Source organism: Labrus bergylta, chromosome 11 (assembly GCF_963930695.1).
Source record: "Labrus bergylta chromosome 11, fLabBer1.1, whole genome shotgun sequence".
Classification (NCBI taxonomy): domain Eukaryota; kingdom Metazoa; phylum Chordata; class Actinopteri; order Labriformes; family Labridae; genus Labrus; species Labrus bergylta.
This window is the reverse complement of record NC_089205.1, coordinates 13,268,452-13,289,217: the sequence shown is the minus strand read 5'-3', so window position 1 is coordinate 13,289,217 and position 20,766 is coordinate 13,268,452. Positions and strand designations below refer to the sequence as shown.

At 39.0% G+C, this 20,766-nt stretch overlaps 2 protein-coding genes across 3 annotated transcripts in view; both read left to right on the top strand.

Annotated features, from left to right (window-relative positions):
• Positions 1-4,476, top strand: part of LOC109989829 (cGMP-dependent 3',5'-cyclic phosphodiesterase) — a 148,544-nt gene extending 144,068 nt beyond the window's left edge. For both annotated transcript variants that reach the window (XM_065960590.1, XM_020641726.2), the window contains exons 29-31: positions 379-417; positions 573-679; positions 1,019-4,476. In XM_065960590.1, the coding sequence (XP_065816662.1) occupies positions 379-417; positions 573-679; positions 1,019-1,253 (381 nt within the window). In that variant the 3' untranslated portion in view covers positions 1,254-4,476. The remainder of the gene's footprint in view (positions 1-378; positions 418-572; positions 680-1,018) is intronic.
• Positions 4,477-5,800: 1,324 nt separating this feature from the next.
• On the top strand, positions 5,801-20,160 carry cul3b (cullin 3b). The gene is given in 17 exon segments (XM_020641763.3): positions 5,801-5,934; positions 5,937-6,053; positions 9,007-9,204; positions 11,033-11,146; positions 11,878-12,038; positions 12,502-12,616; positions 12,824-13,052; positions 13,454-13,599; positions 14,215-14,391; positions 14,569-14,739; positions 15,091-15,198; positions 15,708-15,832; positions 16,194-16,290; positions 16,785-16,919; positions 17,058-17,244; positions 18,571-18,716; positions 18,916-20,160. Coding segments are annotated over 17 exon segments (2,475 nt in total). The 5' UTR covers positions 5,801-5,817; the 3' UTR covers positions 19,048-20,160.
• The last annotated feature ends 606 nt before the right edge of the window (positions 20,161-20,766 follow it).

Genomic DNA, 20,766 nt, shown 5'->3' with positions numbered 1-20,766 from the left:
TATTCTGTGAAACTGCACTCCATTTTAGGATTATGTTTAATCTCGGTTTGACCCCTTTTTCAACACCAGGCCCCTGACCCCTGTGCTAAATACTACCCTCTAAATCTCCAAACACCTAACACCTACAGAAAATGCACTTTATTCCCTCCTCTCACCAAATAAGCATTTCTGCTTATTTAGAGGTCTGGCTCACATCGTCTCAGTTGGTTTATTATGGGATTAAAGTAAAATCATCTATTACACTAAATGTACTCAGTATACCTGACATATTTGTGATAGTGTAATGTCAAATAAAGCTGTATGGGACTTGTTCAGTGCAGCTGCAGTATAAATGTGTAACTAAATGAACAATACAGATGTGTGCCTCTGTGTCCACAGGAGCTGATTTATAAAGAGTTCTTCTCTCAAGGCGATCTGGTATGTGTCACTGTATGCTGGCTGTGAAATGACATGTGATCTTGTAAAACCAGTGGCTCAAGTTTGTGTCATTTTACACAACAATGAGGTCATTGCTCATGTCATTATGTCTATCTGTATTGTGTGTATGCGTATGTGTGATTGTGTGTGTTTAGGAAAAAGCCATGGGGAACAGGCCCAGCGAGATGATGGACAGAGAGAAAGCGTACATCCCAGAACTCCAGATAAGCTTTATGGAACACATCGCCATGCCCATTTACAAGTGCGTATGAAATACTAAAATAACTACTTATTACCATGTTATGATGATTTTATTTTCAAATCACTTTGTTTCAGGGTCGCTTCAAACCCTGATCTCTGTATTACAGAACACAGAGGGAAAATGTACAATTCCAAGACATAGGTGTAAAATAAATGCAGATATAAGATAATGTAATAAATCATATGTTCATGATAATAATAGCGGACTATAAGTTCTAAGGCTGAGACAGTGAAGATCTTGAACACAAGTTAACCACATGAAAGCCTGCCTTCATAAATATTTCAATAACACGTTTTATATCTTAGCTCAGGTAAGATCACTGCTCCTCTGTCCTTTCAGGCTGCTATCTGAACTGTTTCCTGGGGCCACTGAGCTGTATGAGAGAGTGGCGGCAAATCGGGAGCAGTGGACCAAAGTGTCCCATAAGTTCACCATCCGTGGGTTGCCTAGCAACAACAGCCTGGACTTCCTGGACCAGGAATATGAGCTGCTGCAGTCCCAGGGAGCTTTTGGGAGTGACGATCACTGCCTCAATGGTTGCCTTGAAGATGAAGAAGGAGGGAGGGTTCAGTGACACCAAAAGGCCGTCGATCGGTTTCTTGAAGTTTTCTGTGGTCCAATAAGGGATGAAGATAACCTTTTTAGCGACCTGAGAGGGAGGGATCTCTCTGCTGTCGATCACTTAGATGCTAGGCAGGCCATGCAGAATGGACAGGACAAAGTTTCAAACAAATTGGATTTGACAAGCGATGTGAAACGAGTGGATCCATCAGAGCCGGTTCAGTGATTAGATGCTACATGTTGCTTGTGTCTCCAGTTCAGGAAAGCAGAAGGTGGTGACTTTATATTTTTCAGCAATGATGCTGGAAAAATAAGTTTACCACAAATTCACTCATACAGTACTGATCCTGATTGTAATAACGCACACACACACACACACACACACACACACACACACACACACACACACACACACACACACACACACACACACTGACACAACACATAAGAGAAAGAAAAAGTTAATTCTTATGGAAAAAGACTACTACAACATGTAATAGTGAGATAAAGTGCTATACTTTGTGTAAAATGTTTCATAATAGTTCTATTGATTTAAATGGCTCAGCATTGTTCACACATGAGTGGCTGCCATAGTCCCTCATCTGATGCTTTTGAATGCATGCTGTATCCACATCTCATGTATTATTCCCCCTCCTCTTCATCATTGTTGATTTCTCTTGGCTGAGAACATAATGCAGTACATTTTCTACCATTAGAAAATATTTTGTATTCAGATCCTACAGGTATATTTTAATTAATTCATAAAAAATGTAGTTGTACAGGGGACATTTAATTCATTCACTTTCACAGCATCATAACAACCCTCATTTTCTTTGCAGTATAAGGGACAATTTGACAATCACTTATATATGACAGCTGGCCATAACACCACTCCATACATTCAGTATTCAGAACACACACCCCTCTGCACATTGCCTGCACACCAACAATCAAGTGTGCATCCACACTTCAAAAAAAGCCCACTCATAACCTGAAACACAAACTTGTTTCATCTTGTTTCTTCCCACTTCTGTGCACCATTCTTGATTCTTTTCCTTTTTTTGTTTACAGATTTACTCATAAACAACTTTAGATCGAGATTAACTGAAACCCTTTAAAGATCCATCTCATCTGTTGGTGTAAATGTGCCAGAGTAGAGTGTATTATATGGAGTGTGTCATTGAGTGTGTCATATGGATCTGCCTTATTGCGCATCTTTGCTGCCTTTCTTAGAGCTTTTAATATATGAACATTGAAATAAAGAGTCTGTTTAGTATGTATGTTGTATATTTGTTATAGACATAGTTTGAGTATCAAAGCGTTGACTGAATGAACACCATGCTCAGAAGATGTATATTTGTGAAATACTTGTGTGAAGACCTCAGATGTAATGTCATTTCTTTTTTTTCAATTTTAAATAATGTATAAAACCATCAGATGGATAGTATGGCAAGACACAACACCTCTTTGTCAGTTCTCAGTGCACCCAAAATTAGTTTTTAAGAAGGAACTAGAGATGTAGCCATCACAGAAATTACTCTTTACTGAAAGTATCAATAGTTTTCTTTTGCTGCATCCCAAAGGAAATGTTCAGAAGATTTAAGATCTCAGACTGTGCCTCATATAAAAGACATTCACAGACATTTTTTTTTTTGTTGCCATGGGGTTTTTTTGTTACAATTTGCCATATTATGTTTTGATATTTTTAAAACAGGACATGCTGCATAGTTAGGGTTAGAGAAACACAGTATAGATTAAAACTACTGTACATTATGTAGCGTGTGTGTAGGGGGCGAGAGAGAGAAAGAGAGAGAGATTGAGTGGATGGGTGGAGAGGTGTGTAGATGAGTGAGAGTGAGATTTAGGGATAATTTTGGTTATAAAAATTCCTCAGAAAACTGGTGTCCAAAAAAAAGAATGCGAATGAAAACCTCAAGAGATCGACCAGGTTATTTTTCTAATTATTATTACTTTAATACAGCCCTGATCAAAGCAAAGGAGGTAGATGAAAAGCATTGCATTTAGGGGGTTTTATATACTTTTTCCACGTACATTAAGGGTCTCAGTAGGTTTCATCAGTAATGACATTTATTTGGTTAGCAAAGTGGTTTGATGTTTGCGTCATACATACATACGGATATGCATTAGCACATCAGCATGAAACATTTTTGGTCTGCCTTAGTCGACTTCATGGACACGTTTTTTATGATTAGTTTCATGAAGGGCCTACAGATGTTTGCCAGAAGAGCCACTCACTCTCTCTTTCTCAAACATTTTCTCTCGTGTGGTTTTTCCCATTCCTGTTGTTTTCATACATACCTGCCTTTTCATGTGCAATATGAAGTGTCTGCTTCTGTGGTTCCTTTGTAACTACCTATACCTCTTTGTTAAATTATTATTTTAGGTCTGAGTCTCCAAAGGCTATGGGGACGTTTCCATGGGGGAGGGTCAACAATCTGTGGCGATTTTAATCCTAAACTGCTCTTGAGAGTCAAGACGGTTTTCTATACTGAGTGTTTTTCTGTCTCTTTATGTTTGTTTTGGAGAGTCAGAGCGAATTGTGCCAAGCAAATATAGTCTACTTCCTGGCCAAGCTGCAAAGTAAAAAAAAACTTTCTTTCAATTATTTTTTTTGTTCTCTTTAGTAAGTGAAGTTGAGGGCTGTGTTCACAGGAAACTTCTCTGGTTCATTATGACAGGGTCTGAAATTGTGGCTCATTCAGGAAGTGTGAACCCTGTCTATATTTCCCATCATCACAGAGCAACAGTACTCTGTGATGTAATATCATTGTAATGATCACCTGTGACATAATTGTTTAAAGTGGCAAAAGTACAATTGCTGTAAATATCAAGGTTAAAAAGAAAATGTTACTTGACTGTCTGTCATTATTATAATGGGAAGTATTTCAATCATGTAATGTATTTAAAGTGGTGGCATCCTGTTCTCTACTTTTTTTCATGCCATTTTTGAACAACCTCAAGCAGAAATGTCTCGACAGATTGAAGAAAACTATCTGTGTATTTTGGATATACATATGATATTGTACCACAATTAAGAGCCCAAATTAATTTGAATTCTATTCATGAGGAATACATCATCTGTTTATTATTTGTTTTGTTGAGTTCTGAGTGCTGGTGGTCTTGTTCTTTTTCAGATGTAATGAGTAAGGACTTTTTTGACATGAAGAAAAATGGATGATTTTTTCCCCCTTCTTGGAATAAATCTATGAAAGGCTGCTTCTTTGATTTCTCTAAAAATGCACACAAACACCATATAGACTTTTGTAGTTAAGGTGACATTGCCGGCTGTATATGAAAGTGGCTAGATGAACACCCATAGGGGCAAATATCTATTACAATTATCCACCTCCCACCCCCCGCAGTATACAAAATCTCTCCATTCTTGTAGGTAGAGTAAAATGATCATATCTGTTATTAGGTATCTGAAGATTTTAAGACTCAATTGAGGACATGCCTTAATTACATTTTGCCAGAAGCCGGCCTACTAATTTAGAATTAACCAAACCAAAGAAATGTATGTGGAGATATGCCTTAATTCTAATGATGCTGAAGATCGGTATATAAATAATTTACCCTGATGGAAATGTAACAAACCTTATGGTTGGAAATAGTAAGGTAATTTAATTAAATTGATAGTATGTTTTCCAGACAGTAAGATTACCCCTAAATTATTGTGGGTCTAACATAAGATGAGAGACGAGATGAGATGAGATGAGATTCAACTTTATTGTCATTACACATATACAAGTATAGAGTAACGAAATGAGGTTTGGCATCTCACCAGAATTGCAATAAGCAGAAGGTGCAAGAATCTGTGCTATGTACAGTAATTACAAAATTTACAGATGTAGACTAAAAAAAAAAAAGAAAAGAAAAAAGTGAATTATTGGGTATATATGGCTGGATTAATGGGATGCTATAAATATAAATAAATGCTATAAATATAAGTATATTCATGGGAGACCATGGAACATGGGAGACATGGGAGAATATAAGATAAGATAAGATAAGATATACTTTATCCATCCCAGCAGGGAAATTGAGGTGTTCCAGCAGCCAGCATACATACAAACACACAACACAACACATATATACACACATATCCCACCCATACAAAAAAAAACATGAGCCCACAATACAGTTTGAAACTAACTAACTTGAACTAAAATTATGCATTTAAAGTATTGCCTGTGAATAAAGGCCATGAATTAATGAAAATAAAATTAACGTTTACAATCCACTATATGAGAATTAGGTAACCTACATCAAACTGAAGTACAGGTAATTGAGTGATAAGATTAAGTTTCCACACTGGCATACTTTTTATTGTTGGGTAACTGAATATGTCTCCAAAAAGTGTAAAAATACTCCAAATAATGATACTTATTAATTAAAAACTTTTATAATATCAATAGCCCTACTGAACTGTCTGTAACATATATCAACTTCAGACTGGAGATGAACAGGCAAAGTTGGTCCGTGTAAGTCTTGTCTCGCGTGATTTGGAGTGCGTGAGCTCTGCGCAATGAGAACTGCAGGTAGTCCGCCATTGCTGTATGAACAACTCTCGGGTCTGGCGTTTGGCTGTCAACATTAAACTTGCGGTGCCGGGACGCGGAGCTACGAGGTCGAGTGAAAGCTCGTCGGCTGCTCCTCAAACCAGTAGTCATCCCGTCCCTCCCGTGGAGCATACTTTCATGTGAATACAGAGCCCACGGACGAGGCAACCATGTCCAATCTCAGCAAAGGCGGCACCAAGAAGGACACCAAAATGAGGATACGGGCCTTTCCTGTAAGTGCATACCGACGTAGGTGCTCCGTCCGCGGGGAGGCGGAGACTCGACCTCCGTGGTCTGAGCTGTGTGCTAACATGCTAACAGGCTAACCAGCTGAGCAGACAGCACTTCCCTTTACGTAAACACAGTCCAGCCGATGAATGTTCATTGAATCTCACTCTGACTCGGTTGTCTAAGTGCCTCCTCAGTAACAATGTTCAATGTGAAGCTTAGTCATTCACTTGTTTTGATTGTTAAACTACATAAAAACTCCCCCAAACGTTAGCTGCCTGACTGGACGCTAACGTTAGCACTGGCCCCTTGACACTTGTTGTTTTCGTTGCTTTTTCGGGTTTCTATATGAAATTCATGCCGTGTTTATGTCCGAGCTCTAACTAGTTCTGGTGTTTGTCTTCTGAAATAACAGCTAAACGTCCAGCTGTAACACAAGATCAAGCAGCAGCGTTACTACAGCTGTGGAAAGATGCTATTGCTAATAATACAACAAACTAGCTCACCTTGCGTTAGTGGGTTTTTTTTTTTTGAATGATTTTCTAATCAATCAGAGAATGAAGCCCTGTTTCTGTGCTTTAGGGACCTTCTTCTATCCACCTGACATCCCATTTTGTGTTGAAGCCATCAGAAGACCTCATTTTTTTCTAAACTGACCTCATTATTTCAGCCTGAGTGGGTTACTGTACATCATCAAGAAACATCTTACTCCTTTTTAAATCACTTTCTAGTGTCAGTGGCCTCAGCTTATTTTTGATACAAGAGAGAGGACATTCTTGCATATGTGAGCCTGTTGAATGTGGCCCAGTCCTGACAGTGGCTTGCTGATAGAGCAGCATCTTGACATGTGTTTGGGCTTGTCTGCTAAGGAGCAGCACACACACACTGTTACTCCTCACTTGTGGTGCCCTCGATTAAGTTCTGAGTCCACAAAAAATGTTGAGCGCGAATTGCTAAAGTTTCATAAAGTAATTGTAATATAATGAAGGACTGCGGCAAATTACTAAATGTTTTCCACTTACTGTTTATTGTAGTTTGTAAACTTGTAAAAACCTGCCAACACATTTGAGATTCTTTTCACAAAATCTTCCAACAAACCTTATTTTCCAACTTAGTTACATTAAAGCAACACTATGTGACATATCCACCTGAAAGTAGAAGACGATATCCTTTGTTAATCCCACAAATGGAAATTACTACACTGTGTCATTGACACATGCGACTACACACACACTGGATGAAATGCACACACCTACACAAATAGGAACCTATGGACATGCACCATTGGAGAGATGTCAGAGTGAGGAAGCTGCACATGAAAGAGCGCCCGAGCATCGGGGGGGGGTACAGTTCCTTGCTCAAGGGCACCTCAGCAGTGTCCGTCAAGAAGCCGCACTAGAGTAAATATTGCACAGATTTTACATGTTGGAGAAAGCTTCAAGAAACAGTATGCAGCCATTTTGACCCTGAGCTGTCTAGCAGGCTGTTAGATGGTCGCAGACTGGTTACACTACTGCTCAGCAAGTATGTATTGTGAGCTGTCCCACGGCTAGAGGCAATGCAACAAATCTTACGCTTGAAAGTTGTCTTTTCTCTTGTCGGTCTTCAAGTTTGGAACTTTTCAAACCTATATCAACTCACATGTCATAAATTACTCTCTCCAACACAGCCATCTAGCCACGGCTTAGAGACATTATGGTAACCGTTGAATACACATCCACATGCAAACAGATTGCAAACAAGGGGCTGTCATATTTTTTTGCAGTCGACCTGTTTCTATGGCTTCTCTAAACTTGCCGTATTTGCCCGCTTCGCACCCTCTGTTTGTAAACAAATGCACGTTGCAGATGAGGGGAGGCATTAAAACCTCTGTGTGTTTGATGGCGTTGCAGTAGCAGAGACTGCCAAAGCACATTCCTACATATTGTTGCTGTTCCCTTAAGCTTCCCTAGTTGCAGTAGGAAGCAGGGTGAAGATAAGTAATAATGACTTGACAGTTTTTGTTAGTGTTGATCTTTGCCACGTTTAGAAATGCATGAGGTTAAGACATAGACACTCTATCAAAGATTTTGCTGATTGGAGGTTCCATACCTTTTTCTATCACACTTCAGGAGAATTTGGCAGAAAACTGACCTGCCAAACTACTTTCCCAATTCTTTATTGGGTAAAATGAGTGTTAAGGAATATTTTATAAGTAAGCTTAGAGACATTAAACAAGAAGACTCCTTCCAAATCAAAATACCCCTGACCTTACTACAAAACTTATAAATACCATGTTAATACTCCACAAGTAATACTTACTTGTGTAGTTATTTAAGGGTTAATTGTTTTGTAAATATGTCGTGTTCATGGATTTAAACTGAGCTGTTCACGTATGACCTTTGGATGTGAGGCAGACTGATTTTTTTGTAATGCTTCGCTGAAATATTCAATCGTTGAACACAAGCCACTCTAATGTGTTCAGGCATACATATAGTGGAGACTGACGTGGGGTAGGCATGAGGCAATTTACTTAATATTTGTTCACATTCTGAAAACAATCAACAAATAAAAAATATTTTAAAAAGTAGTCTGCAGATTTTGTTGTTGAATAAGATCTGTGATCACGCATCAAAGCTGTGGGAGTTGTGGGAGTGTGTGCGGTTTTTGAATGCTATCGTTTCTGAAATGATACAATGTCCCTTTGCTGGCTTATTCTCAACGAGGTAAACAGTTTAAAATGATATTTTCAGGATTATGATACATTTGAGACCTTTACGAAACCTGTCATGTTTAATGGAGGCCAAGGCGGACATTTATTCTCACCATCACCACTTGCCCAGAATCAGAGGACAAAGCTAAATAGATAGTTGTCTTATCTCACACCAACGGGCTTCAATCTAGGAAAAGACCCTTACTCATGAATGTTGGTCAAAATAATCATGTTACTTAATATATGAGGGGCTCCCTTTTTTTCAGATGACGATGGATGAAAAGTATGTCAACAATATCTGGGACCTTTTGAAGAATGCCATCCAGGAGATTCAGAGGAAGAACAACAGCGGCCTGAGCTTTGAGGAATTGTACAGGAATGCCTACACAATGGTGCTCCACAAACACGGAGAGAAGCTGTACACAGGCCTGCGGGAAGTCGTCACTGAACACCTCATCAACAAAGTAAGACTAACACAGGTCACAGGCATATAAAGACATGAGGCACATTTTGAATTTGGTTGGGGTTACGCACCTTTGGTTAGTAGGTATTTATCCGTGTAGTGACCACATATGTAAATCTTTAAACTGCCTGTCATGTGGTGCCTTCACATAAAGAGAAGGATTACAAACCTGAACACAGATGTGTCCTCAGCAAGCAAAAGTGCTTCTTTTCTCTATCAAAGTAAATGATATTGCACTGAAAGGCACACCTCTTCAGCTGGTTTTATTTAGCCCTTTAAGTCAAGAAATATTCACAGTTGTTGGTGTCCCCAATTCTTTTATTTCAGATAGAATCTGACTGCTTTTTCATCCAGGCTTGAAGTAAACGCATGAATGCTTGACTTGTGTGTATATAAACTTTATTTAATTTATGGTCTGATATTAAGCCATAGACGTAATGGGCAGTCTTGTAGAGGTGTTGTTGCATGATGTTAGAAGTGAGGGCAAACAGAATCTCAGAGGATGTTACTTAAGTCTTGAAAGATGAGAGATTTTTTACATTTTCTTTAAGCGTCATCCAGATCTCCTTTTTACTGATTTCCTATTACTCTGACTGGCTAGGACGAACCAATGTTTGAGGACGGCTCTTTGAATTGTAATTTTGTTCGAGATAATGAGCTACCTACCGGCCTTTTAAAAAATGAAATTTTGTGTTTTAGAGTGTCACAATGTTCTCATAAAGACCATTGCCTTGTCTACCTATGAAGCCTAAAGTACACACATACCCAATGAGTAATATCTCTGCAGTCTGCTGTTGAATAGCAGCCAGGAGGGTTATATATTAATATTCATTGACCTTACATTATCGATCAGCTTTAAAGAATTGTCACCAGGTTTTTTCTGTTACTTATCTGTAAACTTATCTGTTTGATTAAAATTATTGTTGGCCATTTTCTTCACTGCTGATTATCGCCATCTAAAATAATTCTCAATGGAAGAATTTGGAGATGTGACATGTTTTTGTACAGTGACACTGTTTAAGATTCCACACTCATCTCAGTTTCTAGCAGCACCGCCCAAGCAGCCAGGAATGCAGACTCATTTAGGAGCAAACAAAAATAAAGTTTGATCAAATGTTATTTAGATGAGAGCTGAATAACAGATTTAAACTCCACCTGGCTTCATGTATGTCAATTCAGCCATGGCCAAGCTCAGTATTACATTTCTACAAAACGTCTGGCTTGTATGGTTATTTATACTTTTCTACCATTTTCCCTGTAACTCCAAAACGAATGACAGTGACCATAACTTCTAGCTCCACTATTTATGAGACAATGTTTTGATTAATAAGTATGAGAAATAGTCCGATCAGATTCACAAATGAGTAGCTTCATCTTAACAGCACCCACAGACAGTAGTAAAGTCACATTTACTTTTATGTTGTGTTTATAAACTTTCATAATGGGTGATATATGGATCACTGATTATGCTTTTTGGACTTTCCCTCCCTCCTTAAATCTAGTCTAGATGGTTGATCATGTGTATGAGAAGAGGCAGAAAAGATAATCCATCTTGTCTGTGCAGAAGTAGATAAAAGTGGGGGTTGATGTGTCCTCATGAATCTAACTCCACAGAGACATTTATAGTGCTGAGTCATCCTGCAGTGTGAATTTTAACTAAGGTGTTTTATGCCTGACTGATAGAAAACAGGTATTAAAGAAGTAGCAACACAGGATCACAATAAGAGAATGCTTGATTAACTATGTGAGCTTTGTCTTAATTTCTTTGTCCTTGGTCATTAACATACAAAGCTTGGTGTCTCATGCATGTGTCTCTGTCTGCTCCAAAGGTACGAGAAGATGTCCTCAACTCCCTAAACAATAACTTCCTCCAAACCTTAAATCAGGCCTGGAATGACCATCAAACAGCGATGGTGATGATCAGAGACATACTGATGTACATGGTGAGTAGCTGAGCAATAACATGGAGCCTCATAAAATGCATGTTTACTACACAGCTTACATATGCACACATATTTTTAAAGGAGTAAGAAGCAGCTAATGGCTGAGCTTCAACAGTTAAACATTGTAATATAACAAAGAGTACAGTTCAGACCTGCTCTTTTTGTAAAGTGTCTGGAGATAACATTTGTTATGAACGGGTGCTATACAAATAAAGATGAGTTGATTGATTGATTGATTGAAATGAGTCCTAAACACACATTACCTTTCAAATAAGACCTTCAGCAACTGGAACACCATTACTGCTGATGACGACTGCTTTATTTTCAGGGAATATTAAAAGTTCTACACAGCAACAAAATGTGTGTAGAGAGGCAGTCAACCCTGTTGCCTGTGTTAGCACTCTGCTGTGGGAAATATATGAGATAGAGAGCTAGTGTGGAAAAACATGCAATATTAGATCAAGTCTGTTACAAAAATGTCTCTGGTTAACAACTGATCTTATCGATAGATCCGCTTTAATGTCAACACATGCAAGATAAATGACAGCTGAAGGCTGGGTGAAGAAGTAGTACTGACATTAAACTTAGCACACAATCAGAAAGCACATGAAGAGCTGAAAGGAACCGATTTATATCTATTAAAGGATGGCACTGAAACATATCTACCCTTCACTTCATTAATCCAATGTTGTACATGTATTCATTGATCTTTGTTTGTGTGTGTGTCACAGGACCGGGTATATGTACAGCAGAACAACGTAGAGAACGTCTACAACCTGGGTCTTATCATCTTTAGGGATCAGGTGGTTCGTTACGGCTGCATCAGAGACCACCTCCGGCAGACCCTCCTGGACATGATCGCACGAGAGAGGAAGGGAGAGGTGGTGGACAGGTACACAAAAACTCACAGCCATGATTGAATGAGTGCATGGCGGTTTGATTAATTGCCATTTAATGTTGACGGCTTAATTTGACTTTATTGGCTCATTAATCTGCAAAGACTTTGATGATACTTGGTAATGTTAAAATGAAGGAAAACATACCACCATCATCATTATCATCTATCATTGAAGATGGACAGGATGCAGTGTTTTGGCCCGAATAAGAAAAGATCTGTCGAGTACATCTGAAACAATCAATTCTGCTTCGATAATTATTGAATTAGACACTGACACTTGGATCTCTTTCAGCCTCCTGCTCTGTGATTTGTTTTAGTTTTTGAGTTTGTGTTATGTACAAATAATCAAGAGTTAGCATGTGTGAAATGAATATTAAGGTTTTTTTTTTTTTTATGTCTAGAGTGGGTTTTTTCGGTTTTTACTGATTATGCCTTTCCATTTGCTCCGCTTCTCCAGGGGGGCCATTAGAAATGCTTGCCAAATGTTAATGATCCTTGGCCTTGAAGGGAGATCGGTTTACGAAGAAGACTTTGAGGCGCCTTTCTTAGAAATGTCTGCAGAATTTTTCCAGGTTTGTAAGAAGTCATTCCCCTAACTGTTTATTGTTTATCATTTACTTGGATCCCTTTTCATTGTCACCTGGGCTACATCTTCCCATTCTGGGGTGGATGTAGTTAACATTCAGTATAAATAGAGATGATTTTGGATACATAGAAAAGGAATTTCAGGAGCGCTTCTTTTCATTTTCAGCTTTTAAGTGTTCCTTATTTTCTTAAAGATGGAGAGCCAAAAGTTCCTTGCAGAGAACAGTGCCAGTGTGTACATAAAGAAGGTGGAGGCCAGAATCAATGAGGAGATTGAGCGGGTGATGCACTGTTTAGACAAATCTACAGAGGAGCCAATTGTCAAGGTGGTGGAACGTGAGCTCATCTCCAAACACATGAAGACGATCGTAGAGATGGAAAACTCTGGCCTGGTGCACATGCTCAAAAATGGCAAGACGGACGGTAAGACTGCTGCAGCCATGTGCAAGAACCTGCTCAAGTTTATGCATCAATCCCACAGAGGGTGGAGCAGAAATCCCTGTTGCACTTTTAGAAACCGTGTTAATGTGAATTGCAAGAGATTGATAACTTACTGCGTCAGTAATGTGATCATCCTTTCCTGATGAAACAAACAAAAAGATTGCAGGAATGTTACAGTAGGTGAAAGATGATACCGGGACTGCAGTGTTGTAGCTTTAGGCAAGATGCATGCCCCTTAAAAATGTCTTCACCAGCACACTCCACCAGTTTTTATTCACTCTGCACAAATCAACCTTCCTCTACTGCAGATCTCAGCTGCTCGGACCTTTTTTTCAGTTTTTATATTGTATAATAATGTGTCTGTTTGTGGCTATCCATCACAGATTTGGCGTGCATGTACAAGCTGTTCAGCAGAGTTCCCAATGGGCTGAAGACCATGTGTGAGTGCATGAGCTCGTACCTTCGAGAGCAAGGCAAGGCCCTTGTGTCAGAGGAGGGGGAGGGAAAGAATCCTGTTGACTACATCCAGGTAAGAGGAGTCATGTTATTGCTCATTAATGTGTACCTGCAGTTTTCAATTAACCTGCTGCTTCGAGAGTTGGCTGTCCTTATTGTTGACATGTTCTCTTGATGCAAACTATAACCATATGACCACATATGTTTGGGTGAATGAGTTAGAAGAAGCACAGTCCTAACATCGACCCTGAGAGATTAAACGGTCATTACTACTGGCACAGGATGCTTTAGCACACTATAGCGTGCAGAGCTTTTACAACAATATGCTCCCACAACATCTCAAGAGAATAACTGCTCTGACCCCTGTGGCCTTGCTGACCAAATAACACAAAGTCATTCAAGCCCCCTTTTCAAAGAGTCGTTTTAAGTTCATCTGTCAGTACTTTCAAAGCAGTAGTGTAAAATAAGTTTCTGTACTTTGCACTTCTACTCCCAAACTCATGTTGTGGCTCTTCTTTAACCAACAAACAGCCCAACAGAAGGATATCTAAACTGTTGAGATTAGTTCTCCTCTGCTGCAACTACTGTAGAAGCTGTACTCACTGTTTTAAGCTGCTGCTGCTGATTCAGACTGCTGCTGTGTTATCCTTTATCATCCCTCTCCTCTTGCCTCCTCTCCTCCCTGCAGGGTTTGCTGGACCTCAAGTCACGTTTCGACCGCTTCCTCCAGGAGTCCTTCAATAACGACCGGCTCTTCAAGCAAACTATTGCAGGAGACTTTGAGTACTTCCTTAACCTTAACTCTCGCTCACCGGAGTATCTCTCACTCTTCATTGATGACAAACTGAAGAAAGGAGTCAAAGGGGTGAGACATAAACAAACAAGCAGTGCCCTCTGTTGCTTGTCCTTCACAAAGTTGGAAATAGTCGTTTGATCATTTGAAGCCTGTGTGTCAAAGTCATATGCAAGTCTTTGGTTTATTTTTCAGATTATGACTCCACTTTAATGCTCATGATGATGTTGTTTTGTTTTTTTTTACCAGTTGACGGAACAGGAAGTGGAGTCTATACTAGACAAGGCCATGGTTCTGTTCCGCTTCATGCAGGAGAAAGATGTGTTTGAGAGGTACTACAAGCAGCACCTTGCTCGCAGGCTGCTCACCAACAAGAGCGTCTCAGATGACTCTGAGAAAAACATGATCTCAAAACTCAAGGTGAGCGGGAGTGTGATTTAAACAACTTCATTAAAGTAAGAAGGATTGCTTTGCGTGATGCTTTGTGAATGAAAAACCTTGATGTAATCTAGGTGTTGAGCTCAAAGACTTTATGCAGTCTACTACGTTTTTATAACTGCATATTATTGACCTTTTAACCATCATCTTGTTTAAGAGAATCAATGCTTGTTGGAAGGATATGTGGTACAAAGGAAGTTTACATGAAGGAGGCCGTTTCCAAATGACACTTACAAATTGACAGATTAGTCGACCACCATATGAGTTCAGATTTTCTTCTAAATAGATTTTGATAAGCTAAATTTGATCCTCGTTCTGGTTTTCATTACACAGACGGAGTGCGGCTGTCAGTTCACCTCTAAGCTGGAGGGCATGTTCCGGGATATGAGCATCTCCAACACAACCATGGATGAGTTTAGACAACATCTACAGACCACAGGGGTGAGGAAATGCCACGCGCCACAACTCATTCTATCAAAAATAATGAGATCACACGCTATCTGTAATCAAAACATGGCTTCTTGACTGCCTGAGCACTGCTGCTCTGCTTTGTTGCATAACAACAATTATGAGCCTAACTATCCATATCTCATGAATACATTTTCTGCCTTGTCATGCAGCTTTTTGTCACCAGAGCCCCTGACTGTATCTGCCATTAAAATTTGCTGAAGCACGTGTGATTTGTGTTTAGCAGATAACAAATTAGTTTAGAAAATGAAAACATTGAATCCAAGATGTTAGTCATGAATATTATTTGATTTGATTTGAGCTAAAGCCTTGTTGAACAACACATACACCTAGTCTGTGTCAACACTCTGTTGTTATTTTCTGTTTAAATAAGTTCAGGTTTTTACTCTTCTTCTGCCTTGTAGTCATGCCAGTAAAAAAATCAGTATGCAGCAGCAATGCACATAATCAGATATTAAGTGTCTTGTTTTTTCTTACCTCAGGTGTCACTTGGAGGAGTCGATCTCACTGTGAGAGTCCTGACCACGGGATACTGGCCAACACAATCAGCAACACCCAAGTGCAACATCCCCCCTTCGCCGCGTCATGCATTCGAGATCTTTAGAAGGTTAGTCCGTCTGACACTTCAGCAAAAAAATGTTCATTTCTTTTTTGTCAAAAGAAAAATGGTTTTGTGACAACATTTGTACAAAGTTGCTCCAAAAGTGATACAACAGGAAGAGTCTTTAAGCCATGTTATGTTTATGGTACAGTTAAAGACCGATCACCATAGTAACAATCTGTTCTACCTCCTGACCCATTCTGGATATGAACGTTTATGAATTTTTTTTTTTAAAACATATGAGTGATGCTTTAAGCGGAAAGTTCTATTTCTAAGGCCTCTTGCAGGTAGTAACTATCACTTAAGTTGGATTGCTGGTGGTGTGCTCTGTAGATTTCAACCCAGAGTAACTCCTCTCTACTTGCAGGTTTTATCTTGGGAAGCACAGCGGCAGACAACTCACACTGCAGCACCACATGGGCTCTGCAGATCTAAACGCCACTTTCTACGGCACGATCAAAAAGGTATGAGCAGCCTTGAAATTAAATATCAGCAAATGTTGAAATACTTTTTACCGTAATTATGCCAAAGAACTGTTTTTCTAGTTATTGTTAAATGTTTTAAAAAGATTTTTCAATCACAAAAAATCCCATTAAAGTCTTTTGAATCTGCTATTGATAATACTTTTACTTTAAATGCTACTCTTCAAAGTGAGGCTAAAAGACTTTGTAACATGTAGTAACACAATGTAGTAAATACCAAAAAATAATGCACACTGTGGATAATGATTTGATAAATGCAAAACATGTTTTTACTGATAGCGTTAAACCAAGAGGTAATTTGAAAACAGTCATGTATTTTTTTTTTCTTGTCATAATTTACCTGAGGAAGATTAGCGTCATCGGAGCAACAAAATGTTTTCTTATAATGCCTTTCAAAGGGAAAAAGGTATTTTTTGAGGAAGAGGATTCTGATACATATTTTAAGAGTCTAGTATTTCATCTCAACTTGCAAACAGGAGGATGGCTCAGAGGTCGTGGTGGGAGGAGCTCAGGTTACCGGATCCAACACCAGGAAACACATCCTGCAGGTCTCCACTTTTCAGATGACCATCCTCATGCTTTTTAACAACAGAGAAAAGTCCTTCTTTGAGGTAAAGTATTAAATGGCTAATAAAATGTTCCTTTTGTAACACAGAAACTGAAACAACACCTGCAATATCAGCAGGAAAAGCTGTTTTCTCTGTTATGGTTCTGCTTGGTGTGTCAAACTGAATCCCTCCATTCTGTAGGAGATCCAGCAGGAGACAGACATCCCAGAGAGGGAGCTGGTGCGTGCACTGCAGTCTCTGGCCTGTGGGAAACCTACTCAGAGAGTTCTCACTAAGGAGCCCAAGTCCAAGGAGATTGAGAATGGCCACGTGTTTACAGTCAATGACCAGTTTACCTCTAAACTACATCGTGTCAAAATCCAGACAGGTATTTTTACAGGTTAAATTATATTTTTGTAAAAAAACAAAAAAAAATAGATTTTTTTTGCACATGCAGAGCAGAGTCTTTTTGATGATAAAGAACAAATCAGTGCATTGCGACCCTGAACTGTATTGCAGTCTTAAACCCTTTTCACACATCCTTCTCCTGAAAAACTCTGGAGATTTGGCTACCCGGAGGTTCTTTAGGCTATGTGTAGACGCAAACAGCCGCATTTTTCACGCAGACTTTACCCAGAGTTTCTCCGGCCAGACCCCGAGTATTTTATCCGCAGAAAATCAGAGTAAGCTGATGTCTGAGCGCGGCAGCATATACTCCGGAGATTTCAAATTGAGCCAATGGAAAGAGAATGACGTTGAAATACAGTGACTGCCTAAAGTGTCTGCACGAGATCACTACGATCTCCGTGCACGTAATTAAACGGCTGCATTATGTTTTCTGTTCGTCAGTATGTTGTTCTCCTCTCTTTTGTGGATGTTGTCATTCCATTGGATTACATATAGCATTGATATAAAGGCAAATATTCTCATTATAGCGTCGTGTAGCGGACTCTGTTGCTATGGCCGCTACTTCCACGTTGTTTATTTACGTCACGTCTTAATCCCCCGCGGCCCCTCCCCTCTGACAGCGAAAGTCTCCAGCTGTGAGGAACATATGTGAACGGCTAAGTTGGAAGAATCTCCGGAGAAGTCCTCCTGTAAATATCTAGATATTATCCAGAGTGCGTGTGTGAAAACGGCTTTAGAGAAAAGGAAGTCCATAGGTTTTATTGTTTTCTGATATCATGTTATATTGTCATCTCAGTATCTGAACATATAAAGAATATATACACCACCAGTCAAAAGTCTGGACACACAACAGAAAGAGTATTATAAATTACACAGTATACTATCTTATTATATTATAGTTACTGGAAGCTGTATAGGGCACATCTACTAGTAGAAAGGTTTCATTATTTTGACTATTTTCCACAGTTTAGAATAACAGTAGCTATGAAAACAATACAAATAAAACATTTAATTTCACTTTCGTTTAGGAAAGAAATGCATACATACGTAGGCATAAACTTCACTATTTATATTTATATAAGAAACATGTGTCAAACATTTAAGCATAAGCCTTTAGATCAAAAATGTATATGAGAAAGTAACATGCATTTCAGTCAGGTGTGTCCAAACTTCTGACTGGTAGTGTATGTCTTTTTCCTCTTAAGTCATCACAGTCAGCATTAAGAGCTCCTGTAATAAAAAAGCATTTTGTAGTGATTTAATTATTCTGCTTGTCTTGTGTTTTTTTCCCCTTTGCATTTCCTAGTGGCTGCCAAACAGGGCGAGTCAGACCCAGAGAGGAAGGAGACACGACAGAAAGTGGACGACGACAGAAAGCATGAGATCGAAGCTGCCATTGTTCGAATCATGAAGTCCAGAAAGAAGATGCAGCACAATGTCCTAATAGCAGAGGTCAGTCAGCTGAAATTGTTACATTTTATCCACAATTCCAGTAGTTTATTATTCAATTTAGTGAGCCACCCCCAAAAAGAAAAAAAGACAAGAGAGAGCAAAAGATGAAAAACAACAGTTCATGGCAACAAAATTTGTGTAATTATAATTAAAACATGATGAAAAGTATGACCTTGTTTCTGTGTTTGTGTTTCTGCAGGTAACGCAGCAGTTGCGAGCACGATTTCTCCCTAGTCCCGTAGTAATCAAGAAGCGCATTGAAGGACTCATTGAGCGGGAATATTTGGCACGAACACCAGAGGACCGGAAAGTGTACACTTATGTAGCATAAAGCAAGTCAATTCAATGAAAACTAACTTGGAGTTGAAAGCAACTGAGAGCCTTGTTTTTTTGTGGACTGCTATGCGTTTGAAAGAACTTGGAAGTGCTTTCAGCATTCATTCTGGGAAACACTGGGAAGCTTAACTTTATCTTCCGTGAAAATGTGTTTTAAAAAAAACCTTGGGGAAGTTGGGGAAGTTTTCTGGCAATATAAGATTACTTCAGCTGAAAAAAAAGAATGGAGGGGATCTAGTTTTTTTTTTTTTTTAAATCATGTTTCTTGTGGCCTTTGGAGAGATTTGGGCAACCTGTTGTGACAATTAACGACATGATGTCGAGAACGAGAGTGAACATGTCAAAGAGAACATGCGGCTACATGGAGACCAGGAAAATATTTGAAATCACTCCCGTTTTAATGTTTGTGTCAATGTGTTCTTTTTTTGTTTTCTCTTTGTCTTTCTTTTTTTTGTGGCACATTGATAGCTGTACAGGATGACAGACACTCTTGGCCTTTTCCTCCCAGAGGATTTTAAATTGAAAGCAGAGGTGGAAGTGTGAACTGGTACAGACCTGGTTTACAACAACTGTAAAGGTCCATTTTGAGTACTTGAGCAATCATGGAGTGCTTAACTTGTGTTGCAGTTCTGTCGGTTTTTGTTGAGGTTGTTTTAATATCTGATTAAAAAAAAAACTAAGTGCACCTCACATAGCCAAAATATTTAATGTCATTTTCAATATTTTAGCCAGGTCTGTACTTGTGCTTAGAGAGCTGAAGAGCTGTAGCTTCACAGCATGCTTTTGTCCAGCAGATGGATCAGAGGAATATGACACACAAAAGCTCCATAAACAGTGTTTGGTCTTTCGTGACACATTTTTCACTTCAGGCCTGCTGTATGAAGGCCAAAAAATGTATTTCCTCTCTTTGAATGGAAGGTTCTCTTGTGGTGCAGGTTACAGAGGACTTATTTTTCCATTCTCGACTGCATTTTGAACGGGTGGAACCAGTCCAGCACCATGTTCTAATGTGTACAAATTGTAAAATAATTATTGTACTCACTGCAAAGGTGGATTGTACAGGGCCTTGTTTTCATCATATTAAATGTAGAATAAAAAAGTGAAGGGATGGGCTCTTTTTTTTAATATCTTTGAAAAGAAGGCCACAATTTGACCATTATTAAAGCTACGTGTGAATGGTAAGACCTAGTCCAAATCTATTCCACATGAAATTGTTTTACTCCTCGGCACATTGGGTTTTTTTGTGGATTGTGTGATTTAAGTGCAGCTTTAATCTTTGGAGAAACCACACCCAGCAAAATATGAAGTTTTGTTCTGACTCTTTTGTAGAGGTGCAGATTCAACTGTGTTGTTTGTACTGTGATGAATCATGTTGTAAGGGATTTCAAGTATTTACCTAGTGATATATAAGAGGACCAAACTTTTAAAAACAACACAGGCACAACAAACTAGAAGAGTCTAACAGATACAGGATGTTTAAAACAGAGTAAACATTCACTGATCCGTGATGAAGCACCAGATATACTTAATATAGTAGCTGGAATGAAAATAGTTGTTATTCATCTGTGTTTTCCCAGAATATGACCAATGAAAATCAATCACAAGGCTTTGCTTTCTTGAAAAGATAAGTCTAAAAATGAGTATGTAGCATTATCAACAAGTTTTAGCATTGACCATCATCTGCTGTGCTACATGGGCTGCAGAGTATTGCAAA